This window comes from Coffea arabica, chromosome 4c (genome assembly GCF_036785885.1).
Source record: "Coffea arabica cultivar ET-39 chromosome 4c, Coffea Arabica ET-39 HiFi, whole genome shotgun sequence".
NCBI lineage: Eukaryota > Viridiplantae > Streptophyta > Magnoliopsida > Gentianales > Rubiaceae > Coffea > Coffea arabica.
The window spans coordinates 49511405-49537244 of record NC_092316.1 but is presented as its reverse complement, the minus strand read 5'-3'; the positions used below and the strand labels follow the sequence as shown (position 1 = coordinate 49537244).

General features: G+C 34.2%; 1 protein-coding gene and 1 non-coding gene across 2 annotated transcripts; both read right to left on the bottom strand.

The window, feature by feature from the left end:
* Positions 1-12681: 12681 nt before the first annotated feature.
* On the bottom strand, positions 12682-21275 carry LOC113739289 ((-)-germacrene D synthase-like). The gene is made up of 7 exons (XM_027266518.2): positions 21165-21275; positions 17368-17614; positions 16876-17248; positions 16544-16762; positions 14731-14869; positions 13899-14147; positions 12682-13213 (listed from the first exon to the last, which is right to left on the bottom strand). The coding sequence occupies exons 1-7, from the start codon at positions 21273-21275 to the stop codon at positions 12896-12898; spliced, it is 1656 nt and encodes a 551-aa protein (XP_027122319.2). The 3' UTR covers positions 12682-12895.
* Positions 21276-25496: 4221 nt separating this feature from the next.
* Positions 25497-25570, bottom strand: TRNAN-GUU (transfer RNA asparagine (anticodon GUU)). Its single transcript has one exon. It is a non-coding gene; the product is annotated as a tRNA-Asn (tRNA).
* Positions 25571-25840: the final 270 nt, after the last annotated feature.

Below are 25840 nucleotides of genomic sequence, written 5' to 3'. Positions count from 1 at the left end.
TTAAAAGTCATACTATAGTTCTTAAGTGTTATTCTGGTCTAGACCAGCGTGTCTTTAATCTTCCTACTGCCTCTTAAGTGGCCACTATATGGACCGAGACAAATGATGAGTTAGTTGAGAAGAGCCCTCACATTTAGGTTTATAGCCATTCAAACGCATGTTATAGGGTCCAATCATATTATGCATGTTACGATCCGCTTCAATATCCTCTTTTGTTCCCTAGAGGTGAATCCGGTTGGCATCGTGGGATCAAGAGGGTATACTCAAAAAGGAAAAAACCATATACTTATGACCCGGATGTTCATGTTGATTTCTCTTCTGCCCAGAATCCTTCAGACTTATTCAGCATTGAAGATATAGGCATGTCTATTTCTTATATTTATACATTATTTCTGTTGTAATATTCTATATATTCGCTCATAATATACCTTTCTTTTTCCCGTTTTAGCTGCTCGACAGAAAAATGATTAGGATTATACTGTATCTGCTAGGGAGTACTATTGTTATCGGCTGCAAATAAGAGACAATGATGATTCTATGTTGCTTCATAGTCTGAGATTATTTCAGCAATTTATTGTTGGTACATATATCAAAATTGAAACATCTAGACTAAATTTTCATAGAAAGCAGCAAACTGAAATTAGAACAGAGATCCTTTAGGGGGTTATAGATAGTGTTGCAATAGGCCAAACGTAAGGGTCTAGAGTCGGTCACCAAATAGTATTACCAATTTCATTTATTGGTGGCCAAAGGGACATGAGGAGAAGATATCTTGATGCAATGACTTTAGTTCAGAAGTATGACAAACCTGACATATTCCTTACCATAACTTGCAATCCACTGTGAAAAGAAATTCAACAGAATCGTCAGTACCATGAAAAACCACAGGATAGGCCTGATTTGCTGGCTAGAGTTTTTAGTGCTAAGTTTGAAATGTTAAAGGTCAAGTTTCTTAAGAAACAGATTTTCGGAGAGGTTGCAGCCTGTGTCTATATTATTGAATTCTAAAAACGAGGATTTCCACATGCTCATTTGCTGTTTATTCTTAAATCAGGCTCCAAACTATTGAATCTCGAATCATACGACAGAATTATTTCTACCGAAATACCGGACCCTGAGAAGGATAGGCATTTATATTCCCATGTCATTAAGCATATGATTCATGGACTGTGTCGTGACAAGGATAAGCAGAGCTCCTGCATGAGAGGCGATAGATGCAGAAATCATTATCCTAAGAATTTTATGCCTTATACAGTTCATAGCGAGGACAGCTATGCATGTTATAAAAGAAGAGATAATGGCCGAAAAATAAAGGTGCGCAAGCATGAGCTCGACAACAGATGGGTTATACCTTCAGCCCATACTTATTAGCTTTATTTGATTGCCACATGAATGTTGAAATCTGCTCCATTGTTAAGCTTGTTAAGTACCTTTATAAATATATTTTTAAAGGTCATGATCTTATCAGCTTTAATCTTCTTGACCAAGAATCTGTTGGTAACATTGATGAAATTAATCGCTTCCAATAAGGACGTTGGGTTTCACCTCCTGAAACTTTGTGGCGCATATATGAATTTCGCCTAACAAAAATAAATCTAGCAGTTTATACCCTGCAGGTTTATCTTTCTGACCAGCAATTTGTTTCTTTTGATAAAAGTTCAGATTTGTGGTATCTTTTGAGGAAAATTGATTTTTCACAGACTATGCTGTCTGAGTTTTTCAAAATGAACAAAATAAATGCTACAAGTCAGAATTTGAAGTGTTTATATAGCGATTTTCCTCAGCATTTTGTGTGGACGCCAAAACAAAGACATAGTCAGAGAGGAGTCGTAGAAAGGTCATCGGGAGACTGGTAACTGTTGAGCCTAGGGAAGGAGAAAGATACTACTTAAGGCTTTTACTCACACATATTTTGGGACCAACATCGTTCAATGACTTATGGTTAGAGGTCACAAAACAGCCTCTTTTAGAGAAGCCTGTTTGCAGTTAGGATTGCTAGAATCTGATTCGTATATAGAAGAAGCATTACAAGAAGCTGCTCATTTCCAGATGCCTTATTTGTTAAGGTCTTTATTCACAATGCTTCTATTTTATTGCTCTCCGAAAAATCTCAAACATCTTTGGCAATCATTCGAAGAGCACCTATCTTCTGATTATAAACGAAGTTCCACGCATCGCCACTGCACACCGATAGAGATTAAAAAAAAAAGTTCTTCAGGATATTAATGCAACATTGGAGAACATGGGAAAAAACCTTGATGATTATCATTTCCTTGAAGATTCCTTTACATCCTATTATGGTGAGCGGCTGACGAAAGAAATTCAAAGTAAAACAGCCATACCGATTGATCCAGAAGATCTGCTTCTTCCTCAAAAATTGAATTCTGGCCAGAGGCATGCATTTGATTTAATTCTGGATTCAATATCTAGCTCAAAAGGTCAATCTTTCTTTATAGATGGTCCAGGTGGAATGGGTAAAACTTTCTTATATCGCGTACTTCTCGCTTTGCTTCATTCACAAGGATATGTGGCAATTGCAGCTACCACATCTGTTGTCGCAGCATCTCTCCTCCTTAGTGATAGAACTGCACACTCAAGGTTTAAAATTCCTTTAGATTTTTCAAAACAAAAAATTTGTCAATTAAGTAAGCAGAGCAGTGTTGTAAGGTTGATTGTTGATGATAAATTGATGTTGTGGGATGAGGCTTCAATGGCAAAAACCAAAACAATTGAGGCATTTCATTGTCTTCTTATGGATATAATGGAATCTGATGTACCATTTAGAGGAAAAATTATTGTTTTTGGCTGCGATTTTCGCCTAACCCTGCCAGTTATTGAACACCTACCTGCAGCAGATTTGATCGAATCAACTGTTCTATATTCACATTTATGGTCTCATATGTGTAAGCTACAATTAGGAACAAATATGAGAGCTACCTTAGATCCAGCGTTTTCGGCTTTTTTGCTTAGAGAAAGAGAAGGTGTTGAACCTGTTGATGAACATGATCAGATATCTCTACCACCTCATATGGTTATTCCTTATCATAACCAAGAAGAATCGCTTAACAGGTTCTAACCATATAGTGCACTATTAGTAGTTCATTCTGTCCATGTATTTTGACTGCTTGTCCTAATTACATGTAAAATCTTCCAAATTACTTGGGACTGTATTTCCTAATCTAAATCTGTACTCATGTGATTCTTATCGAATGATAAATAGATGTGTACTTTGTCCAAAAAATAGTTCAGTTGCTGAAATTAATGAGATGATGAGGACTTTCTAAATTCTTTGAACCCAAAAGGTCTGTCTCTTCATGAACTTTTACTCAAAGAAAACTGTCCTATAATGCTTCTGAGAAATATGAATCCAACGGATGGTGTTTGCAATGGCACATGGTTAATCTGTAGAGAATTGGCTGAACACACAATTTGTGCCGAAATTATCTCTGGTCCTCATAAAGGGAAAAAGGTTTTCATTCCAAAAATTCCTTTGCAGACTTCTGATATCGAAAAGAATGGTATTCCATTTATACGGACACAGTTTCTTGTCCGTTTATGCTTCGCAATGACAATCAATAAATCTCAGGATCAAACTCTTGACTATGTTGGAATTTACCTCCGTGAACCTGTCTTTTCTCACGGCCAACTTTATGTTACTCTCTCTAGAGCTAGAAATTATTCTGCAGTTAAAGTTTTAATTGCTCCGAGTACTTCTGATGACGTCAGAGTTGATTGTAAAACAAGAAATGTTGTCTTTCATGATATCTTTCGATTCACTAACATATGATAAATGAGGTCTGATTACCCATACCATTGATTACTTATTAGTTTATCATTTAGAGAATCAAATACTGTTGCTGGTTTTCCATTGTATTTCTGTTTTTTTTTTTAAATTGTAGGATGCAAGATGTTATCCCAATCGAAGACGTCCTGCTTGGTCTCAAGGTTTGGACCTGCAAAGTCACTGTGCAAGAGAAACAGCAGATAACTGGATAAGCAATGACACCAACAAAAAAATAAAAATTTATTTTGCTGGATTCAGAGTTCTTCTCTCTGCTGCTATGATATATACTTCTTCCTACTACATGATTAAACATTTCATTGCTAAAAGAGCACATTAATATGATCCATATATTGTCGTTGTGATTAAGGCATCTTCTGTTTTTATCAACAGTTTAATGCATGCATAACTGCTTACTTCGCGAATATTTTCTATGTGCATAGAGATCGCAGGAGAGGGGATTATGTTCAATAATGACATTCCAAAGATCAGCCCTCGTCTTCAGATTTATAAAAAGTATCTGATTTCAAATGTCATAGTAAGGCTAATTCCAGAAAAATAACAAACTTCTAAGCTGAAGATCCAGTGGGTTATCACCAGCGGAATAGTCATCGAACTAGTCAATGATGACGACGATATTCTGCCTGTGAAGTTTGACTGTCCAGAATTCAGTGATCTTGTGAACTTCATGGATGACAAAGAAAAATCAGTTGGTGAGCTTCACTATTGTAATTTTTTCATTTACTCACCGATTATGTTCATTTTTGCTGATTGATATTGTATTATTCTGCACCAGATGTTCTTGCTATAGTTGTTAAAGCACTGGATGTTCAGCATATCAACAGAAATGGAAAAAATTCAGTTGTTCAAAAATTCGTCATTGTTAACAAAGAGTAGGTTTTTCCTTTCAGATTTCATGTTTATTATATCATAACTTTTATATTTCTACTTTTTTCAAAATTGATCTTTTCCCTGTATTAGTGGGCAGACTATTGTCTTGTCATTGTGGGATGATTTTGTAACTAACGAAGGTCAGCAGATGACATGTAACATCCAGAATCAGCCCGTTGTTGTTTGTCGCAGGTTAAAAGTTAGCTTTTACAATGGTATGCAATTTAACATTTGTATAATATGTCTCTTACATTTAAACGCTCAGTGTTCATCTTTTTCCTTTGATCTCCACATATCTTCTTCTTTTGTAATCTTTCCCTGACAACTGACTATCTTTTCCCCCAGGAGTCGCGCTGTCTACCTGGTTTGACTCTGCAATTCTCATAAATCCTCCTACAGAAGAAACTGGAAACCTAAAGAAATGGTTACTAGTTACTCCTTTTACTTTGTCCCTGTCTTAAACATGCTCGTCGTATGCACTTGTAATTATTAATAAATTTTTGTCCTTTTACACAGGACTAGGAAAAATGCTCAGCTCCTTAATGACCTTGTTACTGATAGAGCTTACATGAAATACAATCCTGATATGCCTCTTAAAGCAGATCAGAAGATAACTATGTTGTCTTTCATACAGACTTCAATTCAGTTGTCTTGCATAAATAAGTCGGTACACCTATTATTACTGTCAGTCTGCACAAACTTCAATACTATTGTCTTTCAAGAAACTTGTGTTCCATACATTATTCTATGTTCCTCTTTCATAACTTTCTTGCACTGCATGTTGACCACATCTATTTCTTAATATATATCACTAACAAGTTCGTTCACTTTCAAGCACATTTGAATGAACACACCTCATATAAGTGGTAAGTTTCCTCTTTGATATGTTCATTGAATCATAAAACCATCTTAACTAGTTCTTCCTTTTTTCTACATTCTATCAGCTAAACTCTTTGCTATTTATAACACCAATCCTGCAATATTTTTCTTTAGACTGGATCAAAATCGATGGCAATAAACATTCACAGCGGGAATTCCTCCAACCAGTCACCTAATATTTGCAATGTTACTGAACGTTGTTTTTTGTTCAAATGCAACCAGCATAGAAAGGTAAAAAATAAATTTCCCATATGTAAGTGTATGAACCAGCAAAAAAACTTCTATTCCTTAATTTCATCATTTACACTTTCAATTTACAGATTCTGGTCTCCAGCTTTCACTATATGTTGAAACTGCATGACAAAAGTAGCATAACTATCATTCAAGGAAACGAGAGTTGGACTGTTCAAGTTACAGGCCAAAAATTTGGAGCTGAATGGACAAAATTCCAAAAAAATAATTTACTTAACAGAGAGAGCTATATACTGCTGCGTCACATCGGAAACTTAACATTTGATGTTATTCAGTTCACCGAACTTAAAATGCACACTTATCGTAGTTGGACAGTTCCTCTTGCTAATATTCGCCAATTGCAGTATTCTGCAAATATTCATGGTCAGTAGAAATAGTATGCTTTTTCCTACCCAAGGTACCTAAAAATTTATTCTGGCTTTTTTACTCGCTGGTTATCATCTCAGGTGATATCAAGCTTACATATATTCCATATCAACATATATGCTCTTCCATCAAACCAGATATAACTAATGATATTATGAATTTCATATTTTTTTACCAAGTTTACAATGAAAAGAACAGAGACAAATTTGTGAGTATCATTCTTCTCTATTTTTTGTTTGTATATTTTTATTACGTATTTTTACTATTGTCATTTTCCTTCCATATTAGAAAATACCAAAGTTCGTTAGCGTTTTCCTAAATAAAACAACAACGCCGGTAATCACTCTCAGAGTTGGATATAGACTTTTTCAAGTAAAGATAAACGGCCGGACGTTCACCGAAAACTGGCCTTCATTTGTTCTGCAACATGATTTGCAGCTCAATGAAAAGTTAGTCTTCATACCAGAGACTGTTAATTCATTTACCGTGCAGATTTACAGGACAGACGGAGGCGAAAAAATTTTTCCCTGGTATCATAACTACTATGTACATTATTATCTTTGATGTGCAATTTGTAAAATATATTCAGCTAAAAGTCCAAATGTTATTTAAAATCTCTTCTTGCAGCTTGATCTTCAACCTTATTTTGATTGATAATGTCAGTGCCATCTTCTCTCGCTTTTTGGCAGTTCATTAATTCAATATTCACTCCCCATAAAATTCTCGCCTGATCCCCGCTAAATAATTACAAATCCTGACTGCTTCCCAACTGCTGTACTTTATGGCTTACATAATTAAGTAAGTGAATTTCAATTAGCACTGGAAACACGAACTGTGCTATCAACTTCAATTCAGCTTGGGAATGATAAAGGTAAGCTAGAAATGCAATTTAGGCTCATTTTCCAAACTAAACTTGAGCATATCTATCTCGGTTAAGTTCAATAACACTCCAAATTTAAAATGTGTTTTACACTTAATTTTAGTTTTCTAAATAATGTATGTAAAATGAAGTGCATTGTGCAAAATGTTGCTTTTAGCCTAATCAATTGGACTATGCATAATTTTCAGTTTCCTGAATCACATCTCAACTTTTCTTTGGGGTTAACTAGTGTGATTTCACCGTTGCATTCTTTAAGGGTGTATACCAATAATGCTGCCATAGAGACAATACTTACTAAGAAATATCGAACACTGTCCACAGCTGCATTGAAAGAAAACAAGGAATTGAGTCTCATGAAAAAAAATATAAACAAGACTATTACACTCCAAATAGTCTATCGAAAATTAAACATCCAGTCTGTACGTGCTGCTTTCCAAGAATCTGTTGGGAACAGATTAAAAAAATTTGGACGGCCCAATAATAAAAAACTTCTTTGGTAGCTTCCAAAATAAATTGTAAGACTTTAGACAGTCCACTTTGTCTCGTTCGCACCGCAAAATAAATACTCATTAAAGGCCTCCATCAACCCCCACTTACTGGAACATATATCGCCTTCCCCTCGCTTGACCATTTGCTGTCACCATCCTCTCCAATCCTTCACCAGTCAAAAGCTTCCCAAGGGTGAAAACACAACAAATTTTCACCTTCTGACGAACAACAGGTAACTTTCCATGAATCTTTAATATATTTTTCACTAATAGATGAATGCTCTACTTGCAAACTATCCAATCCTTTGATTGTTTTCACACTGTTTCTCTGTATTGTGCATAGCTTTTTGCTTCTTCAACATTTTGAATGTTTAGATTTAACCCTTCCAGAAAATTCACATTGGTACTTTCTACAACCATATATGAAGCCCAGCTTATATCCTTTAATAGATCGTCCTTGTAAATATATAGCATGTGTACTTAAATATAACATATATCATTACATTATCAGTTATACTTAAACCAATATTATGCTTACTTACAGACCACTGCTTTACCGCTTTATCACTTTGTGCTAACACCTTAAATTCTTTTCAGTTAAATGGACAATGATGTGTTTCTTTCATGGACACTGACGGTCCATATTCACGACAAAGACAAAGATTGTACAAATACTACTTACTTACTCCTACTGGCCATAAAACGCTCGCCTCTACAACTTTATAGCGAGATCCCAAATACTATACCTATAAATATGATGATGCATTCACTGAACAACATTCGACCTTGAATGAAGATGTTAGACTTCTTGAGGTTAAGAATACTATTTCCATTCCTAAGTGGTTAGAACGTGTCCTGATGTTTGTTTTTCCATATCGACCAGATAATTATAAATTCAAGCCATTTAATACTTGTTTTACAAAAATGCTTTTTTCTGACAAACTGTTATTTCGATGACTGTTATTTCAGATGCTGCTCTTCCTGAGTTTATACCTGATATCTATGGCCCACAACCATGCTGTTTTACAATTTGTTTTACAAAAAATAAGCGACTAGCACTTCTCTGATGCATACTAATCACTTTTTTCCTTGCACAATATTCTAACAACTATAGCTAGCGATACTGTTAATTGCACAGCGTGTTCCACATGACCTTATTCCAGTGATACAGCAGTGCAGACAGCCATTCCTAATCGTCAAAGCAAGAGATGCACATTGGATTATCTCCTTGACAAATTTTCAATTTGGTGAAGGCTGGAACGACTTTGCAGCAGACCATGAACTTAACACAGGTGACATCGTTCTGTTTAAGCATTTAGGAAACATGGAGTTCAACGTAACCATCTTTATCAAAAATTGTCAACAACAAACGTTTCCCTGGACTACACAACTAACACAAAAAACAGTCAGATCCCTTCTTAGGGATGCACTTTGATAAGGCTAACTGCATTTATCAACAAATTATTACCGGTTTATCAGATGACTTCACATAAGATTTAACTTTTTCGGCATTTTACCACCGTCTGACTCTTGCAAATGTTTTTCAGCCAGTATATTTTGTCTTTATATTATTGCTATCATAAATTATTATCCAACAGTCTAACCTCTAGTATATTTTCGTAGAAACTGCCCTTTAAAATCAGCAAGCCGGATCGGCACAAGAGCTCCAATTTAGTCATTCATCTACATCGACAAAATATTCATGCTCACCTACAATGCAATAGCAACTGTGTTACGGAAGCCTGGATGGACTTTCTGCAACAAATTCATGCAAGACCAAATGAACTCTTATTCTTCCTCTCAACAGGAATGCTCAGCTATCAAGTCATCACTGTGCTCAAAACGGAAGCGAAAAATATGCTGCCGAAAGTACAAGGACGGTGTTTCAATCATATGAATTTGAGACAACACTCCCTCTTTAATCCACCCCCTTGCAGAAACTCTTTTATCCTTCTTTTGTATCGGCCTATATATGTTCTATATTTGTTTCTGTCTAAAGAACTCCGCAGTCATTTACCGATAGCAGTACCCATCTTCCTAAGTTAAATCTATAAATTTTTCGCTTTACAAGACACGACCGATGGTAACTGTGAAATAGCAAAGAGCTGACATTGCCAAAAAGATAATTTAGTCCTGATATATAGTTTAGTTTACTCTTTGTATAGCAAAATAAAAAAACAATCGCAAAACAACAAAATTTTTTACACTAACTATGAATTAGCTTAATTGCAAAACCAATGTCAAGTAAATAATGAATTTTTACCAATAAAATTACCAGTCATCGCTGCTCTCCTTTGGTAAGCTTTCTGATAATATGATGAAAACAGTTCCAAAACCCGACCCGCTATTTAGCTACCAGTCCTCAACAGGGAAGGCCTAAACATCTACATAAAGCCCCCTGCTGTACAATTTCAGGTTTCCCATGTATACGCTCATGGGATTCTCAAACACCAGTGGTCTATTATTTATCCGTTCCCAATATAGACACATGTAAATACATGAATCACTTTGTAAAGCCTGACACCACACACTCTATCTTAGCTATCTCCTATACCACGCTGCATCTCTGTCAATCACTTTAGAACCCAATTCACAAATTTTTTCTCTTTCCAACTATTTAAGGCTGATTTTCACAGACAACATCTCCCGCTCCAACTTTCTCCCTACCACCATAGCGCCCTTGCTCTTAAGGTAATCTTCTTTCCCTTCTTTTTCCTTATTTTTCATTTTCCTATCCTCTTGCACTTTTTGATACCATATCTGTTGATTTTTTCCCTTCAAATTATTCTTCTTCTACTTTTGCTATCTTTTTTTTCACCTTACTCCATGTACTTACCGAAAGAATCTGCATGCTTATCAACTTATCTGATTTTTACTTTCTTTGTGATATTTTATTATATACATCTTAATGACAATTCTCTACTGAATTCACTAATCAAACTTCAATAAAAAAAATTTCCCTATACATCTTTTTCCCTTATATTTTCCCTACTAATTCTATATGCTACTTGACTTTTCTATACACTAATTGCTTATAATCTAATCCTAATTATTCATAATTTCAGATAATTCAAAATTTAGCAGCTGCTCAGGTTAATAACCTCATCTTACTACAAGTTTTCCCCTCATGGAAAATACTACCGTTCCGCTTTTAACCATTGATCCAAATCTGCTAAATTGGACAACAATTGTCCAAGTTATTGAAAAAACACATGTCATGCGTTTCGGTGGACCTCAAACTCATTATCAGCAATATGCACTTGCTGATCCACAAGTTTCACGATTTTGATTTTTCAAATTATTCTTTTCTTCTTCGTTTACCTTTTAGCAACAGCTAACAATGCTAAAATATAGGGACTTAGAGTCAGTATGCATGTACCTGCATATCTTCAACAATTTGCCAGCCTGCTTTTACCTTTTAAAACATACTACATATCAAATGCAATTTTGTGTCCGTCCCTTATTGATATCCCTGCCGGAGAATACCCATACTATTAGGTTGCCACAAAAAAAACACGCATTCAGCGAATACAGGAACTGCAACGACCTTCTCTTCCACTTTCTTTCCAGTTGCACCCCTTTGCCATGTTGGACGCAATTGCTAATTCAAATCATTTGATAAGTTCACAGATCAGTTCCCTTTTATTTAATTAATTTTTTGCCGAACAAGATAAACCTTGTTTTATCGATTATTTTAAATTATTTCTTATATATAACTGCAATAGATATCATGGGAAAAGTACTGCATGTCCTACCTAAAAGAGAAACAAGTGTTCGAGGAAAACTGACCATCAGTGGAGATTATGTAATTGTTGATCAGAGGTTACGATCAATTTTTTTTTATTCACATTTTCATAATGCCTTTCAACCATACTATAGAATAACAATTACCATTCTCTTTTTTTTTTATACTTGTACAGTCTCCGTCCATTACTTCTCACTCTCTCCAATCAAATTGAAGAGGAACATGGACCTATTATTGCTTCCCAACATGAAGCCTTTCCAGTTCTTATTGCTATTAGGATCAAAGTCACAACAAAAAAGTGTAAGCAAACATATTTCTCTCTTTCGTAAATATTTTCATACATTTCATTTCACACAGCAATTTTTTTGCATAACACCAGATCTTAGCTTATCAACTCATCCATCATCTATGATCCTCATAAATCCAGACATTCAAGAGGCAATAGACCTACATGACTGGTACTAATTGCAATTTTCTATCATCTACTTTAACTATTGAAATCCCTAGCTAATTTTCCTATATATGAATCAGGTTTTGTGCTAATTCTACCCAATCAACACAACTGCTAACCAACACAAGTTATACTAATCCCAATGTCCTTCTTCCGTCTCCCAGTGATAATCAAATCATGGATATTGCTGCTACAAAACAAATTGTGAGACTCCAGACTCCTCTTTTATTCAATGCTATTGTGTCCACATTTAATTCAACAATAAATATATTGTACACCGTTCCTATGCCTGCTTAATAGGAAGTTGGCATAGCATGGATTAGAGGTTCTGCTGAGATAGACTATAGAGATAATAAAATGTACCGTATGACATGTCCTAATTGTCAAGAGCCTCATTATTCTAGACATACAATGCGAATATTCTGTCAGCATTGTGAACACGGTGTCCAACTATTGCCCAGGTTCTTTACAACCTCTTGCATTATTCATAATTCCTCAAATTCATAATCGAACCAATTTCATCTTTCTATAACTATTATCACTTTTCCCTTTGCAGAGCATGTATTTCAATTTCACTTTCTGATCGAACTGGTTCGCCATATGCAACCGCCATGGATATTGAAGCTGAAAAATTACTTGGATATTCAACAGCTGAACTTTATCATGCAAACCAACAAGTAATTATTTATTCCCTTTATTTACACACAAAATTCCCCTCCTTTTTCATTCTAATGATTAACATTATTCTTTCTTCTTTGACAGTCAAACAAAATATTAACATTGTCAGCCTCGGTGCACCAAAATTACATGGAAGAACAATTATTTGCTGCATTCAACCTCCTTCTTCAACAATCAGGCCATCTCAAGCAACTGCGTTCAACATTATAACTTCAGACTTTTTGAATGATCTTCTAGGCATTCATCAACTCAACTTCCACAACTTAAACATTCAAGATGAAAACTAAACTTGTTTGATTTTCATATTTACAACGTCTGTATAATTACAGCCTCTTTCCAGTACTACTAATTTTCGCTAATATTCTTGTATAATATAGTTCCACTTTATAGCACTAATTTTCATTGTCACCAATATTACTAACTAAACATTAACTGGACATATATACCACCACGCACAACGCGGTGATACCACCTAGTATACTACTTATTGTAAGGGAATGGGCTCAATGAACAGAGAATTAATGTAACCACACATGGTTTCTCGCACGTGTGTGTATTCGTCTTTATGCTTATAGAAAACATCAATCACACGTGCCAAGTTGATAACTCGAAAGAGAATAGGGTTGCTAGGTACAAATTCGACTACTGCAGAACTACTAGTTTTAAGCAGTTGTTGGTTCAAGATCTTCCATGCATCCTCAATTTGTTCATAAAGTTCATTGCATGCTTGTTGCTTCGTTATGCCTTGCTGCGTCATATAGCATTCCACCGCTGAAGCAATGTGTTCCCTTTTCTGTTCAAACTGCAAGTATCACAAATTACATTTTCATGTTTGACATCGCAGAACAAAAAAATTAGTGGTTTTCTTGCAACCCTAGTAAGAAAGATTTTTACTTTTTATTTTTAGTCGATTGAGGAATCTCATGGCTACCTATTGAGTTGAGCCACAGCTGCTACTGTGTTATTATGGGTCAAAATATGCTAAATTCAAGCTCAACTAAGGGGGAACTGGCCCCAAAATTGGATGGAGGTGAAGATGAGACTGGCTGCTCTAGGATCAGACTTTGATTGTCTCCATGTATCTATAGGCCTGTAACATATTCTTCTATATCCTTCCTTACCAATTGAAGACTATGGAGTCCATCTTAGCCATATATCTATAGGTGCTTTTAAACTGAGTTTGGTTTGATCCCAACCTTTACAAGATATATACAAATGTACCTTTTTATTATTTCAACAGTGTGAGCAAAATTCTATAGTCAATGCTTAAAAAAAAGAAAAATCTACAGACAATGAATTTGTACAAGTAATTTGAAAAATGAGAAATCTTTTACATGAATATAAAGTTGTTATTACAAAAATTCAGATGGATCATTTGAACAATTCTTTTTCTTTTAGAGTAAAATAGCTCAGAAATTGTAAACAATTAAATATCATTAATACGTAAACTATTATATCTTATGGATATTAATTAGATTGGATTGTACCTTGTACCCAACAATGTCATCCCTTAGTCTGGCAATAATTGATGCAACTCTCACGATCTCAGGAACATTGAGTGCCCAATCAAAAGCCTCCTTCTTGACAATATCCCCCATGCCTAGGAAAGATATTATTGTAAGTGTAGGGTATCCTGAGCTTGGTACTCCATTTTTCATATACTCCTCTATTGTCGGTATGTAACCTTGGTGCAGCCACTTAGCCTCAACAAAGTAGGCGTGAACCAACATCTTCATCTGCAAATTAGTAAGAAGCAACTAAATCAGCTATTTCAATTACAAGAAAGACAAACTATTGCATGATTATTGAATTTGGACAATATATTCTATTTCTATTTTTTTGTGCTGATCTCTTGCCCAATCTCTCTCTCTCTCTCTCTATATATATATATATATATATATATATATATATATAGTTATGTGTAATTCATATGGAATGCTATTATTAATTGAGTAAATCTTATATATATTGACCGTGTATACACTATCACGGTTGGATATACGACACATATACAAACTTTGAGTTTCAAATTCAAATTTAAATTATATATCATGCATCTAATGGTAAAGTATATACACTATTAGTGTATAGAAGATTAATTCTTATTAATTTATATCTCACTCACTGGTTTCTGGTCACATGTAATTTCACGTGCAACATTATTGCACCCATGGTAAATTTAAGGTGCACTGGTATTAATTCATTGAGAAAATAGAAAGTGAATGAGCATTGACAGAGGAACGAAGCCATGTATAAAACAATTATTGTCCTGTGACAAAAGGAGTTTGATATGTAGCAATAATTTGTGGAGGTTCATACTGCTTCCTTCGCATAATATGATTGATATGATCTTCCTTTTTTGGCCATCTCTTGCTCAATTTCTGCAAACACATCTAAGAGTGTTTGGTAACAAATCTTCATGTAATCTGGGAGTTGTTTTATGCAACCAACATCCCATTTGCAGAAGTTGTTAGACATCAATTAAAACAAATTCCACTGGAAAAGTATTATATCTAAGTCAAGTTTAATGTTGTTGGTTTTTTTGGGGCATGAACTAAGAAACAACACCTTAGTGTTGCAAAAAAAGCTTATAAGAGACTTGTATTGAAGGTGGAAAATGAGCTTATGTTTTACATTCATCAACTCACTATTTATAGTGATTACATGAAACAAACTAACAAAATATCCCACTAACAATTATCCTAAAAATTTCAACAAAATATAATCTCCTTCTACTAGCAAATCTTATCTAAAATATCCGTTAACAAACCAACGTGATCTTTAGTTAACAAATATCCTAATTTTTCTAATAACTAAATTATTTTGATATTAAACATAATCTAGCAAAATATGTAGGAAAAGTTGCATATCCCAACACTCCTCCTTGCCACTTTTGCTGCAGATTTTGAATTATCTTCTTAAATCTTTGAATCTTGTTTTGGACGAGACTTTTGTAAGAAACTTTGCAATTGATGATTAGCCTTGCAATGAACTTCTTCCTTTGGGTTTTTATGCAAGTTAAATATTAGTCTTGCAACGAACCACTTCTTTTATCTTCTCGTGCCAAACTCCACATAAAAGATGATTTTTTTTTATAATAACCTTCTCATAGGTTTAAAGTGGAACATCCTTTGACGACATTTGAACCTATACAGAAAATATGAAATTCTGCATGGTTCTTCATTTTGTCATCACCATCAAAATCTGTAAACTCAAAAACAGAAATGTTATACTCTTGATAAATATCAGGAATCAATTTGATATCTCCTGACTTATCAATGATCTCCTCCTGAATTTTTTCAGGATCTGAATTCTTGATTTCATCATCATGTTCCACTTTAGAATTGTCAAAATCTGACCAATTCATAGTGAAACTTCTCCTTTTTATTTTAATTGAGAATAATTTATTCTCAATCAAATCATTAGCCATTATCTTTGTGAAAACGGCATCAAAAACTGATATGTGAATGCTGGTCTTGGATCTCTGTCTAACTGCAACTTTATGATCTATAATTTGTGTATCCATCAGCTCTTCAAATGCTGATGAAACAAAATTCGTCTCCACCATATCCCGTAGATCATTGACTACCAAATAAGTCCAAAATTTTATGGCCCAAATTTGGTAAGTTTCACCACTAAAAGTTGAAACATTTGACAAAAAGTTCTTTCCTGTCATGGCTTTGAACTTATAATGGATCCTCACCAATGCATCACTCTAAAAAAAAAGACTCAAGCCCTTAAGATATAGGTTCTTGATACCACTTTGTTGATTTTTTTGGAGGCATGAACTAAGAAACAACACCTTAATGTTGCAAAAAAAGCTTATAAGAGACTTGTATTGAAGGTGAAAAATGAGCTTATGTTTTACATTCATCAACTCACTATTTATAGTGATTACATGAAACAAACTAACAAAATATCCCACTAACAATTATCCTAAAAATTTCAACAAAATATAATCTCCTTCTACTAGCAAATCTTATCTAAAATATCTGTTAACAAACCAACGTGATCTTTGGTTAACAAATATCCTTATTTTTCTAATAACTAAATTATTTTGATATTAAACATAATCTAGCAAAATATGTAAGAAAAGTTGCATATCCCAACAAATGTTTTTAACAAATCAAACCTTTCGATTGCTTCTGTGAAGATTTCAAGTTCTTTGTAAGTCCCGTAAGCATCATAGACATCATCAATTACAGTTGCCATTGCTATTACTTTTGATAGAATCTTTCTAGCAAGACCATATTGAGGCTCAAAATACACTCCCACGATCCAGAAATAGCCCTCAACAATTCGATCTCTAGCAAATGGAAGCTTTCTTGCAAAGTCCACTTCTTTCCACCACCTGAATTACGCTTGCTTGAATTAATTGATTACAGATTTACATAATCTGCAGAACAGAATGAGTCTCACTACTCATTTATTTTTTTGAGAAACAATTATTTTGAAGAGACTTACAAGGATAATTCATGTAGCTCCTCCTTGTGCAGAGATTGTAGCATGTTGAAATCCAACTTAGCCAGCTTTAGTAAAGTTATATTAGGTGAATGATCTTTTCCATATATGGATATGTAATTTCTGGCCTCCAATCTTGGTAAACCCCTCCAATTAGGTTGCATTAGTGCGTGACTTACTAGCTCGTCAAGTGGACTGTTTAACTTGTTCGATATTGACTGAAGATGATTACTACTAAAAGCCAAAGCATGATCTAAAATGTCGTCGCCATGCAATCTGAGATGAGTTGCTTCATAAAGTGCAAGAATGTCCGGCACATCATTAACCAAACCTTCTCCAAATTTACCTTCATCATCCACGAATTTCTTGAATATGTCTGCATAGTAGAAAAAAGTTTCTCTTTCTTGCGTTTCGTGATAAAAGACGAGGAAAGAAAGTCAACATTTGAGGATCTTGTGATTTAAGGTTTAAATCTTTTAGCTTTTAACCCCTTACCTGATGAAACTCTGAATCCTTCTTGTCGTAGAATACGAAAATAGAGAGCAGCAGTATAAATGTGGTCAATGTTCTCCCAGTTCTGATGTTTCCCATGCATTTTGCGTAAAGCATGATTGATCTCCTCTTGAAAATGATATTCTACACCTAGTCGTTGAATCGCATCAATCAATTGCAGCTGTTGTGCAGGATTACTGGCAGTTGCACGAATTTCTGTTCTGACATCTTCCTTCAGCTGCTCAAGCTGCTATTTCTTAGAAGCCCATGTTGCCTGCAGAAAACAAAAATGTATAATTGATGAAGTTAAGGTTTCTTTAAATCATGTACGTAGTTGCTTATCTGCAGAATAAAATTATAATAATGATGAGGACAAAAAATCAGCTTAAAACATGCAAGAAAATTTCTTAGAAGCATAGTATATTTGATAAGTCGCCAAGTTTGCTTTCCTTGACTAGGCTTTTTGTGTTTTAGCTCTGGCTAAACTATAGTACTACCTTGTCGGAATCAGGGGAGTAGACGAGGAATTGATTTCCCCAGATATTGGGATGAAAATTTGCCAAAGGACGATGAGGGAAATCATTTTGGATTGAAATGGAATAATCTAATTCATGACCTTCAACTTCCATTTTTAAACTTTTTTCGGTTCAGTCAAAGACTATATTAGCTCGGATTATAGAACTGGGGACTATTCGAATTGCTAGATTGCTTAGTTTTTTTTTTTTTTTGAAGAGAATACTTTCAAAGGCAGGTTGCTTAGTGTGATGGTGTCTCAAATTGCATATTTATAGGCAGACTAGACTCTCAAATCAGAAGTATTTGTGCGATGGGTTGTTTGAGGGGTAGAAGAATAACTCAGTACTCCTGTGCTGTCCTTGTCCAATCTACGCTAAATTAAGGCAGCCATGCACAGCCACAAAAGAATTCTAGGAATCTTGCATTCGTACGTTTTCCACGTGACGTTCACAAATTGATGACATCAGATGATTACGTGTTGAAAAATGGTGCAGCCAAGCTTTCTGGACTACGTGGACATTTTTTCTTCATGCAGCTAGAAATATCAATGAATCGGGTCTTATTCAAATCTAATCCAGATCCAATGTACTTATGTAGAATTTGAATTTAATTTTTTAAATTCAAATTCTATCCAGATCTAGACCTTATAAAAGAGTTATGATAGAATTTGATTTTTTATGATTCATATACGAATCCAAACCCTATTCAGCCCCAACCAAATCTACGTGTGTGTGTGTGTATATATATATATGTAAATTTATAAAATATTCTAATATTATAAAATTATTGGATCGAATACAGTAAGATTTCATTATTTTAATCTCATCCTAGTTGTCATTGAAATTAGTACAATTTTTTTAGAAAAAAAAGGAAAAAGTAAAGGCCAATAAATGAAGGATTTGACGTAGATACAGTTGAAGTTTTAAAAATAAATAGAAGTAGTCGATAGTAGTTATTTTCTTGAGTTTATAATATTGCATTCAACTTCTTCAATATTAATTTTATTATTTAAAAATAAAAATTGGATGGTATTTATATTTTTTTTGAAGTTTATATATTTTTAATATATTTTTATTTTAGTGTGTTTACAAAAATACAATGGATATCCATTAGATACCCAGATTCAGGAGGATCTGTGTTTGGACTTATTTTCACGTAGGGCAATGTTGCACTGGTGATGTATCAGTGGACTTAGTCCAACTTGTATATACTTTGATAACTATGAATAAAAACTCCTATCGTTTCGCAAAAAAAACAAAAGATAATTACGTGTTGAAAAATGGTGCTGCCAAACTTTGTCAGCTACGTGGCCATTTTTTCTTCACCCATTTACTGTCTTATTTGTTATTTGTAGCAAGGCATGTTAATCGATCAGATCTTATTCAGATCCAACCTAGACCCAATGTAAGGGTAAAATTTGGATTTAATTTCTCAAATCTAGATATTATCTAGACATAGATCCTGTAAAAGAGTTATAAGTTTGAGTAGGGTCTAATTTTCTATGATACATATTCAAATTCAAATTCAAATCTATACAAACCCACCTAGATCCATGTGTGTGTGTGTGTATATATATATATATATATTAATAAATTTATAAAATATTCTAATATTCTATGATTATTGGATCGAATACATTAAGATTTCATGATTATATTCTTTTTTCAACATCATCCTAGTTGTCATTGTAATTAGTACAATTTTTTTCAAAAAACAAGAAGAAAATGTGAAGGCAAATAAATGAAAGATTTGACGTAGTTACAGTTGAAGTTTTAAAAATAAATAGAAATAGTCGATAATAGTTATTTTCTTGAGTTCATAATATTGCATTCAATTTTTTGAATATTAATTTTATTATTTAAAAATAAAAATTGGATTGTGTTTGTATAACTTTTATGAAATCTATATATTTTTAATATATTTTTATTTTAATGCGTTTACAAAAATACAATGGATACCCATTCGATACCCAGATTCAGGAGGGTCTGGGTTTGGACTTATTTTTTCAGGCCTGTAAGGATTTGGGTCTGGATTTGAGTTTGGGTCTAACTAAATTTAATGGGTTTGATTTTGAATCAAAGAGATCCAATTCAGATGATTTTGAATCAAAGAGATTCGATTCAAATCCTACCCATTGACTTACCTACTTGTAGCTCTACTATTGTTTTGAAGGCTTTAGCAGTCAAAAAATTCAGCAACAACTCCTGTACAAATGGTGCTTTCATGTGACAGGATTTTTCTAATAAATAGGGAGCTTTTCTAAGGATTTTAACAGCCCACTGTCACATTTCTTTCCAAAGCCATCCGAGAGAATTGAGAGCTCAAGTTAGAAATCTTTCTTGTTTGTTCAATCTTGAGTTTCTCTTTTGTATTTGTCTCTCATTTGTGTTAGGCTAGAAATTTTATCGTAAGCTTTATATTCTTCTTCATTGTAGTAGATTTTGCGCACTGCCTCTTGTGAATGTAGATCTAATTGACCGACTCATGTAAAATTTCGTGTTATTGTCTTTCATTATTTTTCTCCGTACGTCTTGTTATAGCCTTTGTTATCACTGTTTGTGAGTTGTCAAATTAACTTTTCATAATTACCTGGAAATAGATCCTAACAAACTCAAAACGAGGTTATTCCGAGCTAAGTTTTCTAACAACCATTATGAATGACAATAATGAAAACATCCTACCTATTAAAAGCGACCAAGGCTGAGGAACAATGCCGTGTTGTCCCTCCCAGGTGTTCTGCTGGTTGCTTCGTGATTTCCTCCAATTTTAGGGGCAATTTGTGCGTGTCGCTTTTCTTGCTGTCTGCTTTCTATTTTTTCACCCTTTTTTTTAACGGACGCATGTGTGTGTGTTGGGTCGATTGTTAATGGCCTTCTCAACTGCGGTTTATTTCGGTTTTGCCCCGGATGGATTCTAAGAAAAATTTTAGTGATTGTTAGGTCAGTGCTTTCGTGGTTTCATGTGTGTTTAGTGATTGTTAATGCCTTCCTAGCCATGGTTTATAAATTTACATTAACAAGTTAGTAAGAGTTTCGTTTGCATTCCCAACCAAAAAAATCTGCTCCAAATTTTGATTACGTTCTTGACCAGAAAAAAAAAAAAAAAGAGTCGCTTAAGTGACCACTTAGATAACACTCTATTTTTTGCAAGATATATTAGCTAAAAAATAGAAGCTTCCTTCATTGCACACTTATTTAATACTTTTTGGATACATTAATTATTACTATTTTTATTAGCAATTTGCTGTGGGTTTGCTTTCCAATAGATAAGAATTTGGTTTGTACCTTGTGCCCCACAATGTCATCCCGAAGCCTGCAAATGATTGATGCAGCTCTTATGATATCAGGGTCATTTGATGCCCAATCGAAGCTCTCCTTCGTGACAATATCCCCCATGCCCAGGAAGGATATTATCTCCCAGGGCATCATCTAAAATATTATGCTCGTGCGTTCTGAGATGAGCAGCTTCATAAAGTGCAAGCATGCCCGGTACATCATTAACCAAACATTCTCCAAGCTTACCTTCAGCATTCAGGAATTTCTTGAATATTTCTGCAAATATAATGGGAAAACGGTAGATGGTCTAATGTTGTGACCAAAAAACAAAAAAAAAAAAGATATCAAGACTATTCAATTTTGTGGTTTTCGTGATATGGGACAAAGAGAAAAATGTCAATTGCTTTGATGTTTCTGTGATTTAAGGTTTGATAGTATAACCTTGTTGTCCTTTGACTCTTACCTGATGAAATTCGATCTGAATCCTTCTTGTCTTAGAATTCGAAAACAGAGAGCAGCAGTGTGAATGTGGTCATTGCCCTCCCAATTCTGCAATTGTCCAAACTCTTCCATTAATTTTCACTTGGAAATAAACAAATTCTCCTCTTAATCCCTGCGAAGACGTCCCATTTGCCATTATACTTGTTTACATCTCTGAGAGTAGTAATTTATTATTACACATGCACGACATCTATCAATTCCATTAACACCTCTTTTCTTTCCCAAAAGATATTATTCACTAACGATTAGGCTTTGAGTACCATTTTTTTTTTCTTTACAATCAATTATTGATTTATTACTTGTTATATTACTTGTCCGAGGTTGGGCTCAATGAACATTAAATTGATGTAACTTCGCGTGAATTCTCCCACATATGTATATTCGTCAGCATCCATCAAACATGCCAGACTGACCACTCAATGGAGGACAGCCTTGGGGGTTACAAGATTGGAATATTGAATTGACGTAACTTCGCATGAATTCTCCCACGTGTATATTCATCAACATCTATCACGGATCTCCTCTCCAAGTTTTCAATCAGCTTGCAAGAGTACCGGGTGAGTTTTCAATCAATTGTGTGGTATTGAGCTTAGTTTAATGGAATCTCGGTCGTTGGGGGGTCTTTCTGGGGATTGGAGTTATTTGGGGACATGGGAAGCCTGATTTGGTTGTTTTGATGTCAGTGGATATCGATTCCGATAGAGGATTTGTGGTGAGCAATTCACGAGGGGAATAATTGAACTACAATCCTCGGTGATTGTTTTCTTCCAATAGACTCCGGTAAACCTGAAAGAGTTACTTGGTGATCTTAGTTAGCATGTCTTTGTGAGCCTAAATAGTAGTAAATAGTTTGTTCTTAAGAGACAAACTTCTAATTTAGGTCCTGTTTGATAACTCAATTTAACACTTAAATTTAATGAATTCAGATCTTAATATATTCAGACGCATTTGATAACCAAAGATTGAACACCTGAATTAATTAAGTGACACTGAATTTTTTAGACAAAAGTTGCTTTCAAAAATAAGTGATAAGCTCGTTTATCACTTATCACTAAATGTGATATAACACTCAAATTTATTTGATTTAATACTTAGCGATTTAATAATTTTAATGCATTCAAACTTCAGTTTTATCAAATGCAACCTTAGATTGATATAACCAAATATATGTTAGTTTCTCCATGTTACAAAATAAAGTTTCTCCATGAAACAAATAAGGGTCATTTATAATTCAAATTGCGTTTCCGGTGAGTAAGACTAATTAGTGACAAAGTATTAAGTTAATAAAATCATTATTGGTGTCCCAACAAGACAAGATTAAGTAAAGTTCAATTAGGTAAACTTGAAACTGTGACTAATTTGGGAGTAAAATGAAAAGATTTTAGTAAACTTCAGTTTTATCAAAAATTTTAGCTGCTCCAATAATAGTCCAACAAAAGTAAATTACACCAAACTCATTCGACAGAAATACAACAACTAGTAACATTTGAAGGAACTTATATTCTACTGGTTTGAAAAATAAGAAAGTTGGAAGACAGATGGCTTACATGAAGGGGAGAAATATATAACTGCAATCTACGCAGTCAAATGAAAACTCATGCGCAAATAATGAAGAAAAGGTGAAAATTTTTCTCCAATGGGAGGATAAATTTGGTACACTATATTTACCCTTTGGGACCAAACGACTAAAATCATCAAAGGGTAAAAATTTTAGTGGTGTAATTATCTTTCCATAACTAATAAAGACGAGAATTTACTTTACGCCAGATAGTCATTACACTTCAGCAGTATTTTGTTTATTTTGTGAATATGGGTGAATTGAAACTATGCTCTAGTTATAAAATGACTGGCGCATCATCTTGGAATGTCACAAAAAAAAAAAAAAAAAAAAACCGATCCATTGATACTTGTGTCACCTGAAATTTTAAATATTAGGAAAAATGTCTAAATATCATGATGGAAAATACCTAATTTCTAGGAAAAAGTCATTGTCTTTTCTACAAGACCAACATCATATTACCATTCAAACTTCAATTTGGTAAATTGGACATCAGGAATTGGATTTTGGCCAGATAACTGGTGATTTAGTAGTATCTAAAATTTTAAAAGGAAGTCAAAAATATTGAATTTTGACTCATCATAAAAACTAATATAAAAATATTTCAAAATGCAAAGAATGAGTTTATAGCAACATATGTTACAAATTATAACTAATAAGACTATTTGTTTGCATATAAGTATAAAGATAAAATACATAATTAGTTATATAATACATCTGCTATATTATTAGCACATAAAATTCAATAACTCAGTCGGTAGAAGGGACTTTGGGAATCGAATCTCAATATTCATTCCTAAATTATTTTACCAATCTTTTAAAATTGGATATAAATCAATTATGGTGACATCTGTTTTACCGATACCCAATATCCAATCAAGATTGGATCCGATGGTTTTTTTTAAAATTTTTTTTTCACAACTTGAACACCGGTATCTAAAACTATATTCGAGTTAAAGTGACTGACCTGAAATTTTAACTATTCCAATAGGAAAATAAATTTTATACCAAGAAAATAACACGCTGCTATTTCTTTCCCGAGTCAAAAGTAACTTTTCAAAAATTTCAGCTGCTCCAATATTAGTCCAACAAAAGTAAATTAAATCTAACTCACTTCACAGAAATACAACAACTAGTAAAATTCCAAGAAAACTATATATTCAACTGGTTGGAAAAATAAGGAAATTGGAAGATGGACGGCTTTCTTGAAGGGAAGAAATATATAACTGCAATCAATGCAGTCAAATGAAAACTCACACAATAGCAATGAAGAAATGGTAACAAATTTTCTCCAAATATAGGATAAATTGGTATACTGTATTTACCCTTTGGGACCAAAAGACTAAAATCATGAAAGGGTAAAAATTTTAGTTGCGGTCGCGGTTGTGATCGCGGCCCGGACCGTTCCACATCGGTCACGGTCTCGGCGAAACGCGAATTTTTGAAATATTTAATATTCTAAAATTGTAAAAAATATGATAAACAAAAATAATTTAAAAAATTAGTAAAAATAAAAAAAATTGAGTTGACTCGAGATGACTTGGAGTGATTCGGTATGAGTCGGCCGTTTCAACCCTTCACGGTGACATCTCGGCCGAGTCCGAGAGTCTTTGAACCATATTGGGACGTGAATTGCAAGAATTTACAATTTGAATTGATTGTCGGTGTGAAAAATGAAGGGAAAATGGCTGGATCTCATGTTGTGCTCGTTTTTTGGAAGCCTGCAGTTGCACAAGGAGTGACTGGAACGCCCAATATACTACTTGTGGGTTTTGAGAAAGTAGAGGTGAAGCAAGGGGAGGCAGAATCAGTCCCAATGTACTACTTGTCATAGGGTCTTCCAGTGAACAACAACTGGAGCATCATTTTGATGTTCAGTTGGGGCAAAGGAGTTATGTCTTTCAGAGATGATAATACTTAGATCACAGAAAATGGGACCAATGGCTCTTTTGCATATATGATATTGTGATGAATAAAGAGTTACTGATGAAATCAAGTTGATTTGAAACCACGTATGAATAAAGAGTTGCTAATGAAGCATCGATAGCAACTCGAGCAGTAGCTGTGCTCAAATGAAGTATCAAAATTTTCATCTACAATTATGTAGGTTTGCCAAAAAGGATTATCAAATGCAACTGGAGAAGTAGGAATGAAGTATCAATAGAAAGTTTTCATCAGCTTTGACTAAGAAATAGGATTGTCACTTGTTCAATAGAAAGTTTATCAAACTCAATAAAAAGGATTATCAATTAATCCTGTAGAATCTGTTACGCTAAAGCCTTCGCTAGAGGAAGGGCTTGAACCTTCGACCTTGTGGTTAACAGCCACACGCTCTAACCAACTGAGCTACTCCAGCAGCGGCTTTACTTGGGTAATTACAACTTATATGAATCTGATCTGTGGTTGTTGGCCGGTCCGTTTTCGAGGATGGAGTTATTTGGGGTTATAAGAAGCTTAATTTGGTTGTTTTGATGCAAGTGGATGGCGGATTTTTGGTGAGCGGAATAATTGAACATAGTACAATATGACTACCGACAAGACCAAATCCACGACTATGAAACCTTGAACCAAGTTCTTTAATTCGTAGGGCTAAATCCTCAAAATATTGTCAATTGCTAAAAAAATC

What these genes read in the sequence shown, in the direction of transcription:
- LOC113739289 (XM_027266518.2), bottom strand. Translation starts at nt 21,275, where the DNA reads ATGGGGGATATTGTCACGAAGGAGAGCTTCGATTGGGCATCAAATGAC. An exon ending in GAGCTACATGAATTATCCTT is followed by an intron (nt 16,763 to 16,875) that starts GTAAGTCTCTTC and finishes AGCGTAATTCAG; the next exon opens with GTGGTGGAAAGAAGTGGACT. An exon ending in TTCACAGAAGCAATCGAAAG is followed by an intron (nt 14,870 to 16,543) that starts GTTTGATTTGTT and finishes CAACTTCTGCAA; the next exon opens with ATGGGATGTTGGTTGCATAA.